The sequence below is a fragment of the Protopterus annectens genome, chromosome 7.part0 (genome assembly GCF_019279795.1).
Source record: "Protopterus annectens isolate FY-2018-M chromosome 7.part0, PAN1.0, whole genome shotgun sequence".
In the NCBI taxonomy this organism is placed as follows: Eukaryota; Metazoa; Chordata; order Ceratodontiformes; family Protopteridae; genus Protopterus; species Protopterus annectens.
This window is the reverse complement of record NC_056739.1, coordinates 1,067,268,508-1,067,285,607: the sequence shown is the minus strand read 5'-3', so window position 1 is coordinate 1,067,285,607 and position 17,100 is coordinate 1,067,268,508. Positions and strand designations below refer to the sequence as shown.

The 17,100-nt window shown below is 37.6% G+C and overlaps 1 protein-coding gene across 1 annotated transcript in view; it reads left to right on the top strand.

Annotated features, from left to right (window-relative positions):
* The window catches only part of SLC12A1 (solute carrier family 12 member 1), a 423,573-nt gene extending 412,757 nt beyond the window's left edge, over nt 1-10,816 (top strand). Inside the window, exon 26 of the mRNA XM_044077625.1 lies at nt 8,216-10,816. Coding sequence (XP_043933560.1) covers nt 8,216-8,351 — 136 coding nt within the window. The 3' untranslated portion in view covers nt 8,352-10,816. The remainder of the gene's footprint in view (nt 1-8,215) is intronic.
* Nucleotides 10,817-17,100: the final 6,284 nt, after the last annotated feature.

Sequence of the window (17,100 nt, the reverse complement as noted above, 5' to 3'; positions counted from 1 at the left end):
ACTTAATGGATTAAGGGCAAGGCAGAATAGTAACGGCGAGAGTCACCCTGGAATATCCTCCTTTGAATTTGTATCCCTGGGTTAACAATTTGTCCTTTATCACGGATTAATTGCAAAGTGGTCTGCCACTGTTTCATGGTCACTGTAATGTAATCAATCAGTGTGGGGTGTATCTTTTACATTTTTAAGCACTCTTTTATCCATGAATGAGGGATACTAGGAAATGCTATTTTGTAGTCAATCCATGCCATACTTACAGTCTTCCCTTTTTTACACTTCTCCACTATGACTTTATTTAACAACAAATGATCCTTTGTTCCATATGACTTTCTTTTATTGCCCTTTTGTTCTATTGCCATAATTGAGTTTTCTTTTAAATAACTATAAACTCTGTTGGCATCAATTCCCATGTATAGTTTATATGTCGTTGGAAGGCAAGTTATCGGTCTATAATTTTTAAGGTAGCTTGCAGGTTCACTCAAGTAGGGACATTGTTTTTCCTGTTGTTAGTCAAGTTGGTGTTTATTCTGGGTGCGCATATGAATAGTTCTTACTCATGGCTAAATCTCCGTGTAAAGATGTTAATACTTTTAACCAGAAGTTAGGTACTGCATCTCAGCCTGGGGTTTTCCAATTAGAGGTTTTTCTTAACTTTGTTTCAATCTCGCTCTAGCTGTTACTTCATCCCATTTTATATCCTGTACCTTTAATCTTCTTATTCTTTCTTTTACTTCTGCTATCCATTTAGCATCTTTGTTATGTTCCACAGGATCTTCAAAGTTACTTCTCCAAAATGTATCTATTTCTTTTTTTTTTTTGGTGGTCTTTCAATTCCTTTTATCTTATTTCCCAGTTCTCCATAAAACCTTTTTGGGTCTTCAATAAATTGCTTATTTTGCACTGTTCCTTTATATTTATCTTCGCATCTTCTAAGTTTTTCCGCCTCTGCTGAAATGTTTAGTTTATTTGCAATATTGCATGATACAGCCTGGTCTGTTCTAATATTGCGTATTGCATTTATCACATCTATCTTTCTTAGTATTTTTGTTTATCTGTTCCCTCTTCTATAGTCTTCTAAGAGTGGCGCTTCTTGTCTTAATTGCTTTATAATTTTCTCTATTTGATATTTCCATGATGGTATTCGATTTCTCCCCTTCTTTTCCCTCACTACCCTGTGTTCTTGTGGTAGAACTTTATCAGTTATTAATTTAGCTACACAGTAATATAGCCTGTTGACTTCTGTTATGTCACATGGATCTCTATGAACAGTCTTGTTTTATCAGACATCTATTTGGGTTTTATTAAACATCTGCAGTCTATTTCTTTCATTGATCTTGATATATCTGTCCATGGCTACTAAATTAAGCAATTCTTCTCTTAGCTCATTTTCTTCCAAACTGAGGGCACGTCCCTTGTTTTCTAATTCCTGTGGGCATTCTATAGAAGGTTCTATAGCATTTTCCTTTGACACACAGTCAAAATACTAAAACAAGGAAACAAGTTCAAGTTTAGTGTAAAAGCATTTTATTTTTCAAAAGACAAGTTTGCCGCGATGGACCCTCGTCAACAGCCTCAGACAGAGAAGACAGAATAAAACAGCTAAACTGGTCTGTTAAACAACAAGTTAACAGAAGTGACAAAACTGCACTTCCTGCACTAACTCATTTAAAAAAATATGAATAAAAAAAAATAAAATCATAAAACTCCATACATTAAATTATAAATATATAATGTATGAAAAGACAACATAAAATGTTCTTACTAGTGCATTTTACATTAACATTGTAAAAATTATACAACATTAAAAAACAAAATAACATATAGGCATACCCTAAAGTAGCTCCTTGGTTTAAGAACACATGAAATGTTACAGTTCTCATTGAGGCCATCTAGCCTAAATGCATCTAAATTCAACTGACATAAAACAACACACTGAAGAACTAAAGACAAGGGGCCCCCCCCCTAAAAATCTAACTTGATCCATAAAAACAAATCAAAAAAAATAAAACAAGGGTTACTGCTGCTATGTTTCTCTGCAAAGGCATCTCTAAAGATTTTTTATGGCATTTTTATGGTCCTCTATATTTCTCTTTTCTCTTTTTTTTTCCTATAAACTTTTGGATACCTACCCCCTCCCTCTTTTAGAAGGGCTTATAAATGAGATTGAACAAAAAAAAAAAAAAAAAAGGTGTTATAACCCACTACTTGATCAATCAATCTAATGTAGGTAGGTCTACTATAATGATGCATTAGCACCAAACAAAATTACTACTAAATCAGCAGAAACTTTTTTCTTTTTTTTTTATAATAATTTTACTTGAGAATTTGGATTTGGGGCCAAAAAAAAAAAAAAACTAGTTTATAATATTAATTCCGTTTGATTGACAAGTTAGGTCAGCCGCCTATGTAATTTACAGGAGAAGTAATAATTTGAAAGAACTAAGACCTAGAGGTTCATTTAAATGTGGATGCTACAACATTAAGCAGAGGATTACTGTCAGTGGTGTACATTATAGGAAAAACCAATGACTAAAAAAGAGAATATACCAGTTCTTAAATGCCTATATGTTATTTTGTGTTTATGATTATTCATGATTTTATTCATTATTTTTGTTAACTGAGTATTTGAACAGACCAGTTGTTTTTTTTTTGTCTTCTTCTGGAAGCTGTGACAGGGGAGGGGTGCAAACGTGTCTTTTTGAAAAAAAAAAAACTTTTTTCGTTAAAGAAGAAACTTGGACTTTGTTTCCTGTGGTTAGTATTGACTATCTGGACATCAGGTTGCCTGTTTCTACACATTTTCCTTTGACACAGTCTCATCAATTTCATCATGTGCTGTCCATTGCTCTATCATATGGGAACTCACTGGCCTATCACTCCTCAACATTGACTGCATCACAATTTCCTGTTCCTTCCCTTACTGTCTAGCTTCATGTGAATGTTTATACTGGTTTCCTGTGGAAGGCTCCAAATTATCTTTATATGGCACCTGACCAATTGCTTCCTGTTCCACTGTTTCCCCTCAATTTGGATATCCATTACTCTATCCTGTTATGATGTTTTCTGAATTAGATTTTCTACACTAAATCCTTTACTTTGCAGTTACTCCATAACCTCAGTTTCAATTTCTTTAACTTCTCCATGACTAATCTCTTTTTCAACTTTTCCTCAGTCTTATTTTTTTGTATTGTAAATTTTTCCATGTCCAAATTCCTTTGTCTGTATTTCTCTTCAAATATCTTTGGTGCTGCTCTTTTTGTATTGGGTAGTTTTGCTTTTTTCCTTTGCATAAATATTACACCACATCAAATCTCTTTTTCTTTCCCATGTCCATATTTCTTCAGATGTTTCCTGATCTTCCTGTTTCTCCCCTCTTTACGGACTCGCTCTATCCTGCTGTGATTAGACCTTCTACATACAATCCTTCACTTTGCAGGCACTCCACAACCTCAATTTCTACAGATCTTCTCTACATTCTATGTGTGACATTATTTTTTTAATTGTGAAATTTTCCATATCCAGATGCCTTTGCCTGTATTTCTCTTCAAATATCTTTGGAGCTGCCTTATTTACATTGATTAATTTGTCTTTCTCCTTTGCATACAAATTGCACCATATCCCATCTCTCTTTCTTTCCCATGTCCATATTTCTTTTTTATACTTTTCAAATATCTCTTGGTTTTGTTGTTTATATGTTTGCACATCCTCAGATGCTGTTTTTTTCCAAGCAGATCAAGCTTTCTTGATTTATATACTGTTTCTCACAAATCTGTTGTATTAATGAGCACAAATTTTCATTGAAGCTTCTGACAGTTTTTCTTGCAGAAGTAGTTTTCTTTCCTCTAATTTCTCTCTTAATCATTTTGTATATCCTATGTCTGGAAATTCTGGACTTTATACATAATTTCATTCTTATCCTCAATAGTCCACTTTATCGTCTTTATGGCTCTTGTTTGGCCTATCAGTTTTTGCAATTTTTGTGGACTGCTATTTCCTTCTACAACAGGGGGCCATCCTCCCCCTGGGCCTGGCCCCATTGTAGTGCTGTTTTTATGTTTTGAGGATTCTACATTGTCATCTTTTCCAGGCCTGGCACCAGTGCGCCTACCAGGATTGGGCACTTTTTTTGTCTTATGCACCCAGCTGTCTTTTTTAGTTTTTCACCTACTTCAGTCCATGATATATGCTATATAAATACAGTCTATATATGGTGAGATTTAAAACAGGGTCTACTTGAGGACAGATTCAATTTCAGCACTTCTACTACTCGCCTTTGCTTGTTGACTTTTCATCTCTCATTTTTTTTCTACTTCCACTCATGATATATACTATATAAAATACAGTTTATATATCTGTGTCATCTTGGTAAGATTTTGTAAAAACAGGGTCCACCTCATAAAGGTACTCACCAAGACTTGTAGTTGAATGAATTCCAGCCATACTACTCTCCTCTGCTTGCTGATTTTGTTATCTCATCATTCAGACCATCCATATAGTTTGTGAGATGACACTGCAGATAATTCTGATTAAGTGGAAATTCACGGTGTTCTTTCCAAAAGACCTTTAATATTGTTTGCCCACTTATGAACAAACATGGGCCCAGAGCCTACTACTTTGAGGAACCTTCACTCCCTAGCAAGGCTTTTCAGTTGGTGTGAACTGTACTGTTTTAGACCACTGGTGTCACTTGTATCAGTTCTGGTCCCATGCTAGCTCATAAGGTAGCAAACAATATTAAAGGATTTTTGAAATGTACAGCTCAGGTTTCCACTCAGACTAAGCTCTGATGTCATCTTACAGAGATTGAGAAAGAAATTAGAGGAAAGAAAATACCTGTACATGAAAAACTGCCCAAAGCATCAAATGTGTGTTCATTAATACAACAGATCCATGAAAAATATTATATAGATGAAGACAATTTGGAAACCAGGTGGGATGTTTAAATATTGCAGATTTACATATTCTGGTCCCATAATGGCATTACAACATATTGACAAGATATTTGGGACAAGTTTTCATTTTTACATGCAGTAATGGCAGAGTTGTGCTGGCTAGCTTATGTGGCATGGTGCCTAAGCTGTGTCATCTGCTATAGGTGAATGCCCACAGAAGATTGTCAAACCCTAGATATAAACAGTTATACATAATACAAATGTTATGTCCTATTTAAACACTCAGCTTACTACATCCCTTTCAAAAAATGTTTGTTGCTATGGACTGGGTTGAACTGAGATGGCAATTGCTGTTGGACATAATCTCCCCCCCCCCCAGAATAAAATGAACAACTAGGTGTAAATGGTGTTCGCAAAGCTCAAACTTAAAGCCTTCCTATAACCCTACATTTGAGTAAGAAGGTTTTTATATCCTTCCTAAATTCCATTTTAAAAGTTTTTCCAAAAATAACTTTAAAAGTTGTCTGACACCTTTCACTTTCTAGTTATTGGTGGAGTCAGACACATGTAATGATTGTTACATAAAGATCAAGTACAATCAAAACACCTACCTTGTTATTGACAGTCTGGTGGCATGCATTACTTCTTCTCATGTTCTGATTACCATATGACTTTTTTTTGACAAAACAAGCATTCAACAATTAAAAATAAACAGTTTGAAATAAATGTGTCAGTGCAGTGGCACTCCAACTGTATGACTGCATACTTCCAAGTCATATGTCACAGGCCAATGATGCAAAAAAAAAAAATGGAAGGTCTTCATTCTCTCCTCCAGAGCAGGGTGACATTCATATATGTGGACACCCATGACTAAGTAATTGGTGAAAATTTAAGAATAAATCTGTTTTCATTGAGAACAATCCATAATACTATGTACTCCAACATGAGGTTAGTAATTTTTATGTTTAGCTTTTCAGCTAATAGTGCAATAAAGTCTAGATAAGTCGTTGTAGAAATATTGTGCATACAGTAAATGCTGCCTGAGTATCACATGTAATTTTACTGCATTGTGTGATGTTATATTTAATTATAGGTAAGTGATATGAGGGAGTCTCATGTCTACTTCCTTGTCTCACTCTGCACTCATTGATGTCAGCACGTTCTGTGTGCTACTCACTTCTGCCTGCAAGGCATGGAATACTACTGGTAACATCATCCCTGATGGAGGGGTATTTTAAAACTTGATTTTTCCTCCTTGTCCTTGAATAGTGGACAGCTGCAGCACAGAGCAGCTGTTCACTAAAGATGTGAATATTGCATAACAGATAAAGTAGAATTACACAGACTTTAGATTCTGCCACCTGTTGATATTCTTTGGAACAGGCTACCAATTCATGTGAAACAGAGCAGCTCAATGACACTATCCAAAAGGAAACTGGACTAGTGGATGGGGCACCATAAATTCATACCGGGGATAGCACCCACAGCATTCATCACCATGGGCTGTCATTATTAATACAATTCTGGGTATTGACTAGAATATCTATGGTATTACATTGGGATGAAAGAGCTAGGCTTGAAATGACCTATGGGTCAATAGCCTAGTAACCTCCTATGATCCAATTTGTATACAATCTTCAAGCTGTCAATATTCTGGATTGTTTTTAGACGTGTTATATTGGTCACAGACAGGTTGTGTGACTAGATGGCCATTTAAACGTGCAAATGTTGATCTTGTATGGTATGATGAAGTCTTGTTCATGCTGAGACAAAATTGTTCAACCTTTTAAAGTTATTGGGTTTTCTTCTGTTTAGCTAAAAATTTTTTACTTAAATTGATATTTGTCTTACTGAATCATTAATGGCATTAGAAATTTTTAGAAGCAATCCTATTATAGTTGCATGGAAGGCATATTACCTACTGAAGAAATGCACTAAAATCTTCACAAAGATACACTAGCGTTTGTAAGAAAATGGCTCTTGCACTGTTTTAGGTTAGACATGCATGAATAAAAACCAGGATAGAAGTACTGCAGTGAAAGTTTACATTTTTTTTTCTGACAAAGGGCAATTTTCTAAATAAAAATATGGTAGGATGATCTCAGAACGCACATATGGTGTGAATTTTAGGGAGCAGTAAGCAAGACAGTAGTAAATGGTAGCACGACCATGTGCTTTTGAGCTGTAATGAAGGAACCAACAATAAACAGAGCAAACTGGAGTTTCAGTTGGAGTGTTTTTTAATTCTTTTGTCACATCTCCATTTTAAGCTTACATTGCCTAAGAATCCTTTTGAGATTGGGAGGGAATATATGGCAGGGAGATATACACCCCAGAAGATAAGCTTTACTTGCACTCTAAAGTTATTGTAGCAAGTGCAGGTTCACAGCTAGGACAAGTAACACCATTTGAGCTGTCAGGTCTCGAACCCAGGACCCTGTACACCATAGTAAGAACAATGCACCACTGCACCATTTGAGCTGTAAAGCTGTGCTGGGGGGAGGGGTATGCTAAACTTACAAGTACTGGTCTTCCTCCTCTTCAGTTTTATTTTCATTTTAGTCACAGCAATCCTATTATAGGGTGGGAGGATGACATAATGGTTAAGGTGCTTACCTTAAAGACGCAAGGTGCAGGGTTTGATTCTCACATGGGGTAGATGGCTGGGCTTCAAATGGCCCAAAAGGGCAGTTAGCCTAGTATTAACCTATGAATGAACCTAAGTTGGAAGTAAAACAGGTGCAGCAGACTATGTGCATGAATACTAGCTTCTAAAACTATCAGCTTTTGTTCACATCTGCCCCAATAGCTCTGAGACACAGACAAAAAAACTGACCTAGCTCACTCAGAATCCACTACTGACCCAGAGAATGAAGGAGCCACCCAAAAGGGATAAGATTCTGGTGCAAGTTTCTGCATCAGTGGGGTAGTATTGCAAGACCCACTTTGACAGTGTGCATGTCAGGTTACTGTGGTGCAGGACTAGGAACCACTTACAACACCCTTGATACCTGCACAATGATGGCTGCAATCTGTGATCCCTTGCTCTCATCTTCCACTCTTGCTTTCTTCAGATGATGGAAAAGCAATTCAGGGTAGGAGGTGAAATTAGTATTTGGATGAAGGTATTCTAGAATATAGACATGCTAAATTTAAGTCCTTCAACCAGTATTTTCTAGTTTAAATGACGTGTCTGTGTGTGTATATATATATTTTCATGTGCAAACACTGAATTGAAGTCAGTTTGAAGTTCATAAGTCAACACACCACATAAAGCACTTAAATCTTGTTCTTTTTTTTTTCTCCCTTTTTACTTAAAATAGGAGTCTTCCAATACCGAGGAAACGGAATATGTCTGAACTCCTTTATATGGCCTGGCTAGAAGTTCTAACCAAGAACTTGCCTCCTGTTCTGCTGATCAGAGGAAACCAGAAGAATGTATTGACATTTTATTCATAGTTTATAGATCTTTTGCATTGTGTTCCTGTCACAAATCATTCACCCTTCTTTTGGATACAAACATCATCTTGTCAGTTTAAATTCATTTTGTTAAACCTTTCTCAAAATCGGCAAGCCATAAGTTTCATCAAAGCAATTCTTGAGTCAGTAAAGATTACTCCTTACCAAAACAAAATTATGAATCTGCATACCTCATAGAGGATAAATTATTTTGCAGATACACTACAGCTTTTATTTTTCTGAAACAATTCTTTTATCAGACATGTCCTTGCAAGTAAATACTAACTTTGTGGCTCCTTGAAGCTTTTTGCCTGTTCTATGACAAGGCCTTCTTTTCACTGTTACATACACTTTGGTTTGGGTTTTCTAGTTCATTTCATCATTATTTATTATTGAGCAAAAATAGTGCCTTTACAGCAGATACAGTTCGTGGACAAATGCTCAGTATGATTTGAGAATAAAGCTTTCCATAGTTTACTAAAATGTGACCATGAAGCCATTGTTATAAACAACAGCACACTTTCTAATTCTGATCATTTTCCCAAGTAAACATTTTTGAAAACATTCTTGTACTTAACTTGAATATAAGAGATCTTTTGGCTGTTAAGAATCTATTGATATTAATTTGATTTTCCTGTAGTCTTGAGGAGAGGAGTTAGCTTAGTTAAAAGTTACATAAATTAAGGAATTATGCATGTTACTTTTATTCTGCTTGGTGTGGGTAAGTTCTGCAAGCCATATATTATTTCAGAAATAACAAATGTCACTATCTCATTCAGATGTATAATAGTATGGTAAGAGGATCAGAGCACTGCTATAAAAGCTATAGTCTATTATTGAAGTGTAACAAACAGGTGTGTGAACAGAAAGGAAGATGCTTTCAGGACCTTTATATACTATTCAACTATGCCCAAGACTGATGGATGATTCATTAAATCATAATACTTATCATTCAGTATATATAATTACAACAAAATGAAATCAACTGCTATTCAGCACTCCTAAGAGCTTTTCAAGGGACATGACATTTCATTGTATTTTTCATATCTTGCCACTTTTTAAAGTGTGTGTTTCTATCTCTACCAAACAGTCTGTGGTCAATGCACAGCAGGCAGTTTTTCTAATTTCTATAACTGTGCTGCAAAAAAAGATCAGAGATGGCCTATTCATATCACTAAACAAATTGTTTAACTTATTATACAGAGAGAAAATTATGATAGCAGATTTAAATGCTGTGTAAAATTCTTACCACACTGGGTCCTTTCAATACGGCTAACAAGCCTGAGGAGGCCTCCAGTTAGACAGCTCTCATTTGTAGCATCATATTCTCTCTGAATGTTTCAGTGGTGTACAAACTTGTTTGGGGTTGCCCTATTGCAGAAACTGACCATTAGCTGCTATGCATCCAATTCAATTGTTTCTGCCTTCCATGCCCAATATTACACCACCAATGGTGGGGTGCATGTGGGAAGGAGTATAGAGCTATCCCAGCACCATCTCCTCCCTGGACAGGGCCAACCAGCCAGGTGGAAAATGGAATTGTAAAGCAGAACTGTGGAAGATAAATTGGCGAGAGGATGCCTACTGTATCATGTATTCTGCACACACCAAACTTAAGCCCTATTCCCCATTGGTGTAGTGGATTAGATCACCAAAGTGGGCATGGACGAGTGGCCATGACAGCGGTTCCTATCATGACATTAAAAAGTGTAAATATCGAACGGCCTAAATGCCGGACCTCAATATGCTTTTTGTGAGATTGCAGTACAGTGAAGATCAGAATATTTGCCCTTTCCTCACTGTAGCACAATCTTGGAGTTGGTATATATATTTAGTAGGGGTTGTGGGGGGCGCAGCCACCCACAATAGCAAGTTTGAGGTCAGGCATTTTCTGCCTTTAGGTTGTTCGATATTTTGTTTGTTCAATGTTGTGATATAGACCCTCCATGACAGAGATGCCCCCACTTGAGAAGTGATGAACCCTTCATCTGTCCTCCCACTATTGCAGGTACTGTTCTGTTATGGTCCTTGGTTTCACCACAGTGGACTAGTCACTGCTGTGCTTCTGAATGTCGTCACACTCCCTGGAAGAGGGCAGCAGGCTATGCCTCATCCTTACTGCACGGCCCACCTCAAGCCAGTGCTGACAGATGCTTAAACCATTAGATGAACTTAGGGTGCCAGGGTCCCTGGGTCATAGTCAAAGATTTAACAGTCTGCACCAATGGAGCTGGCCAAGGTACACAAAACTTAAAACAGTGTGCCAGATATAATTACTGATAGCTTCAGTCTCAGGAATGTCACAGTTAGAATTGTTTCTCACTAAAAAAATGCCTGTTAACAATTTTGTCAACAGATATTGACTTGCGTCAAAACAGAACCTAAAACTTACATACCTCTCAACTGTCCAGATTTTTGCCTCATATTTTTAGTCTGCTTCTCATAAAATTGTGTTTTTTCTAGCAAATCACTGGCAAATCATTGAGGACTGAAGTCATAAAATAATGTCACGCATTTGAGTTTCAGACTTCATATCCTTCAGAAAATTCACCCGAATGCAAAACCTGTTATTCTACCAACTTTATAAATATTGCTCTTACAAACTCAAAAAGTGTCCCTATTTGGGAACCTTTGTCCCCCCCCCCCCCATTATTTGTGCCTTTGTCCAGATTTCTTGCTCTAAGATGTTGAGAGGTACAAACAATACACAATGCTCCACCATGAAAACAAGGAACAAAGCATGCATTCTTATACACTATGCCCCCAGAGTCATAGCATGGCACAAGTTTTGTCCATTTGTTCCAATTCTAACTTCTCAAATGTCACACATCCATTTAAAATAATTTTTCCAAAGCCAAACAGGTGCCCAATTCCTGATGAGCCTTCCATTGCATGCCAGAAGTATGATGGTGTGACTGCAAAATAAATGACAAGGTTTTACTGCCACATATCTGCAGAGAGTCTCATACTCCATTTTCAGACGTCATTTCTTAAAAATCATGAACAGAAATGTCTGGAATATTATACCTATGTTGCTGAAACTGCAATAAAAATTTGCTTTGGAAATCAAAGAATTTAATTTTGTACTGTCTGTAGTATGTAACAATTATAAAAACTGCAGCTACTTCTATTGTACTACTATACTTATAAAATGGCAGTGTGTTCTACTCATTTAAGAACACTCTCTAACACACAAGCAATGATTCTGTGTTCCTTTGGTAGGCTGATATATAGAGCCATATGTTGCAACCTTTACTTAGGAGATATTACAAAATAATACTATACTACTGCATGAGAAAAAAGAGCAATGCAACATTAAAATTAACAATTTGCAGTGCTGAGGAAGATATGCTTTGCTGTGTTATTACAATAAATATTTTTGGCCAACATGTAAGGATACACACACAAACTTTATTATATGCTGCCATTTTTTGGAACCTGGAGCAAAAACATTGTTATTCTTGCATCACATCTGTCCATAAAGCAGTGAAAGTAAGAGAAGATGCAGAGTGGTGTTCTGAAAATTCAGACAAAACGTGCTTGAAGCTGAAGCATAAGATCAGACTATAGGAATAAAATGGTTTGCAACCTGGAATCATAAGTGATCAGATGTGAAAATGGAAGATATGGACTCTAGTTTCAAGTTTTTGTTAAACATTTATTCATGTGGTAATTTAATATAAAATATTTTTTAATAATTTGATATTGTGTTACAATGCAATATATTAAAATTCAGTGACTTCAAAACAGTGGTGTACTAGGATTTCTATATCAAAGCTTGTTTTGCAATATGCTACATTGTTATATAAAATGTAGTTATTCTTTTACATAAGACTGCATTTTTCACTTCTGCCCTCTGTTATTGATTGTGTTCTCATTTCATATGAAATCAATAGCCACATACAGGGCTGACAAAAATCCAGTTTCCCTTTTACTGTGAAGTATTTGTCTAACACTACAAGCAAAATACTGCTCATGTGAAAACAGGATTGTAGCAAGATAGCTCTTCATTTACAGAGTTCTGTCCCATGTATTAAACATAATAGTGATAATACTGGATGTTAGGGGAAAATTATTTAAGGTAGTAGAATCAAATAAGTTTCTAAACACTGAACTATTTAAATGCATTACAATGCACTTAGGTCACTGTAAGCAAATGTTCTTTCTTGGAGTATTTAGTTATGTAGTATACAAGAGAAGCAAAATCAAAACATTAACTTTTCTGAAAGATAGCTTGCCTATAATGAGGATAATTATTACATTTGGGAAAAGTATTTTAATCCATTTGAAGGGCAGCTGGCCAGAACTGATGGGAAATTATAGCTTGTGCACATGCTTTAGTCTTGAACTTTGATAAAAAGGATAAATAAAAATATGCTTGGTTAATACATTATCCTTTTTTCTAAGCATAGTGCACAATATATTATGTAGACAGCACTGTGCTTCCTTCTCTTCCATGAATAGCCCCACTTTTTTAGCTGACGGATTCTAAGTAAATTTGTATATTCCATTCTGTGAACTCGAGAAATGACTGCTTATATATGCATGAACACTTTGCTCAAAATTTAAGCAGATATGTCATTATCACAACCTATGAGTACACAGAGGCTTTAGCATGTTTAAACAATGATATGCAGGAATCTCTTGGATTTGGGGAAAATGCATAAAGTAAAGATGCTTTAAGACTTATTCACAGTGTAAAAGAGTTATTTTAGTGTAATCCTGATATGTAAATAGGCACTATGCTGCAGTAACTCAGTTGTGATGGGATAGAGGGCTTGATGCCAAAAGACTTACTCTGGTATAAGGCAGGCTTACGCTTGAGTAAGTCACTTACACCGAAAGCAAGCCTTTTCGAATTGGGCCCAAATTTTTCAAGAATCCCCGGTGATACTGGCAGCATAGACATAAAACCTCAAGTACAACTTACAGAATGCTGCCACTGTCAGTATATATATACTTTGAAAGCATTATATGAATGAAAGTGTTTGCAAATGTAGAGACCGCTTATTGTTTGTACACAATTTTATGTTTATTATCACCTTTTTGCACACGTTGTTTCAGAAGGATGTCAAATATCAGCTCACTGTGTACAACTAACTGTCAGCGGATTATTTGGGATTGTGCTGAGTTATGGAAACCTTTCTAAATCGACACATTTATTAAATGGTGTCTCAGTCATTTTGGTGGTCTGTTCAAAATTAATTTTTCATTAAAAATGCACATATGGGGGGGCAGAATACTGAAACAATAGCATAAATACTTTTCCCTTTAAAGTTCTTGAAGTTAATATATATCTAATGTGACTAAGAGGCTGTAGCATATTTTACATAAATTGGATTTGACATGAATATGCAGTAATGCATTTTGTTAAAATATAAATGATTATTGACAAAGAGATACATGTATCGCCCATTACATGTACACAATAACACTGAAAAACAAGCTTATGTTTATGCTGAAAAATTTGCTAGGACCTTTAGTATAAAACCATTCTTGAATATTTATTTTACAGATAAGAACTTAATACTGAGAACACCAAATATAGCACTACAGCAGTTATTTGCATTTATTTACCATGAAAATTAGACCGGGCCATGCAAAAAGTACAGTTTTGTACCTACCATAAATGTAGATGTCCGATAGATATGCAACTGCAGTCATAACATATGGGTTGTCCTGCCTCAGGCAGCCCTCGGTCGGCCAAATTCTAAAGTCTGGGTCTGGCGTCGGCTGGTGTCACCTCCTCTCCGATGTCACAACGGCTGGAGTATAAAGGCATCGGCCGATGCCATCTTCTTCAGTGTTTCTTGCCCCAGATGCCAGGTGCCCTCCTAGGAAGGCTAAATTTGGTGAATGGATAAACAATTCCAGACATGCACAAGAGCAATAAACAGATACACCATAGGAGATACCCCCAGCTAAAAAGAACAGGGGGAATGGACCCATAAAGAAAGAAAAGAGGGGAAGGAGGGAGGGAAAATCCGACTGCAGTTGCATATCTATCGGACATCTACATTTATGGTAGGTACAAAACTGTACTATGTCCTTCAAGAATGCAACTGCAGTCATAACATATAGGTTGAATACCATAACCAAGCTGGGGGTGGATGGAGCTAAGAAAAAGATGGTGTAGCTAAAATGCCCTGCAGGACTGCCGAAGCAAAGCCTGCTCGGGATCTGGAGTATAAAGGCAGGTTGTAGTGTTTGGTAAATGTATGCACGGAGCTCCATGTAGCAGCCTCGAGAATGTCCTTTGTAGCCACTCCTCTTAGGAAAGCTGTGGATGTGGCTATAGCTCTGGTGGAATGTGGCCTAATATTGGCTGGCACACTTTTTCCATGGTAAGAATAGCAGAATCTGATGCGGTGTCCAATCCATTTTGAAATTGTTTGCTTGGAGATTGCTTTTCCTTGTATTCCAGCAGCATAGGCTACAAACAACTGGTCAGACTTTCTGGTGGCCTTAGTTCTGTCCAAGTAGTAGCGTAGTTGCCTGTGTATGTCCAAGGTATGCAGCAGTCTTTCCCCTCTATTTTGAGGATTGGGGAAGAAAGTAGGAAGGTGAATAGCTTGATTTAGAGACACCCTGGAAATTACCTTTGGCATGAAAGAAGGATTTGTTCTTAGAGAGACTCTGTCCTGATGAAAAATGAGGAAAGGAGGTACTGCCATGAGTGCCTGTATCTCCGAGACTCTTCTTGCTGATGTGACTGCCAATAGAAAAAACGTTTTCCATGATAGAAATTGCATCTCTGAGGTTGCTGCTGGCTCAAAGGGAGGAACAGATAATTTTTCCAATACAAAATTGAGGTCCCATGCAGGTACTGGTTGTTTTCTGGGAGGCTTGATGTTCTTTATCCCTCTTAGGAACTGTCTTAGCAAAGGATGTGAGAACATTGGTGGATCACAATTGTATCTTGCTGAGATTGCTGAGGCATGAATCTTTATGGAAGAATATGAGAGTCCAGAATGAAACATTTCTGCCAAGTATTCCAATATCTGAGGTATACTCAGTACTGTTGTACCCTGACCCCTGTTGGCAGCCCAGATGCTGAATCTCTTCCACTTGGCTGAATAGGCTTTTCTGGTGGAAGGTCTGCGTGCTTCCAATAAGATGTCCTGAACTGCCTTGGAAAGAGTGGAAGGGGAAGGAGTTAAGGTAACCTCCAGGCTGTCAGATGTAATGTTTTCAGGTTTTGGTGAACAGTCCTGTAGTTGTGTTGTGTTAGGAGCAGGGGCCATAGGGGCAGAGGCCACGGTTTGGTCCGAGTTATGCTCAACAGCAATGGGTACCAGTGTTGCTTTGGCCAGTCTGGAGCTATCAAAATGCCTGTTGGTTGTTCTGCTTTGATCTTCAGGATCACCTTGGTCAACAGTGGCAGAGGAGGAAATGCATAAATTTTTAGGGAATTCCAGCTGAAGGAGAGAGCATCTGTTGTCCAGGCTAGAGGATGGTGGGTCCTGGTACAGAACTTTTCCAGGTGACGATTCGTGTGAGACGCAAAGAGATCTATGTCCGGTCTTCCCCATGTCTTTGTTATTTGTGAGAAAATGTGGGGATGCAGCATCCATTCGTGTGGATCCAAGAAATTTCTGCTCAGCTTGTCCGCCAGTACATTGTCCTTGCCTGGCACAAACTGGGATTGCAGGTGTATCTTCAGACTCAGTGCTTTTTCCCAGAGAATCATTGTTAGTCTGCAGAGGGGGTATGAATGAGTCCCTCCCTGTTTGTTTATATACCACATGACAGTGGTGTTGTCTGTCCTTATTAGTAAATGTCCTTGTTGCAGTGATTTTTCGAAACTCTCGATTGCATGCATCACTGCCAACATCTCTTTTTGGTTTATGTGCAGATGTCTTTCCTTTGGTGTCCATTGACCTTGAACGCATCTGTCCTCCATGTGCACCCCCCATCCATGATCTGAGGCGTCTGTTGTAATTATTTGAACTGCTTGAGGTCTGTTGAAAGACATGCCTTTGTTTAATTGACTTGCTTGAGCCCACCACAAGAATTCTTTTTGCAGACATGGAATAAGTGGGATTACGTCCTCTAGGCTTTGGCTGTGTTGGGACCATAAGCTTTTCAAATACCATTGCAGCTTTCTCATATGAAGTCTTGCCAAAGGTATCAGAAGAATGCATGATGCCATGAATCCCAGGGCCTGCAGGAGTTTCCTTGCAGTCAGCTGGGAGAGCTGTGCTAGGCCTTTGAAGTACTCTGGTAACTGCTGTTGTTTTTCCTCTGTGAGGTAGACCATTTGTGTTTGTGTGTCCAGTTTGGCTCCTAGGAAAATAATCTGTTGGGATGGCAGTAGTCTTGATTTCTGAATGTTGACTGTGTATCCCAAGGCCTATAGTAATTGCATGACATAGTCCAAGTTTTTTATTAAGGTTTGTTTGTTGTCTGCTTGTATGAGGCAGTCGTCCAGGTAGGGGTATATTTGAATTCCCTGGAGTCTGCAGTGTGCCACTACTGATGCCAGGCATTTCGGGAACACTCTGGGCGCAGTAGATAAGCCAAACGGCAATGCTGAGAATTGATAATGCTCTGTCCCTGCAAGAAATCTGAGGTATCTTCTGCAGCTTTGTCTGATTGGGACATGCAGGTATGCCTCCTTGAGGTCCAGAGTGACCAGCCAAGACCCCTTGCCCAGCATGGGAAGGAGTTGCTGTAACGTCAGCATTTTGAACTTTGGCACAATGAGAAAGGTATTTAGAGTAGACAAGTCCAGTATTGGCCTCCATTT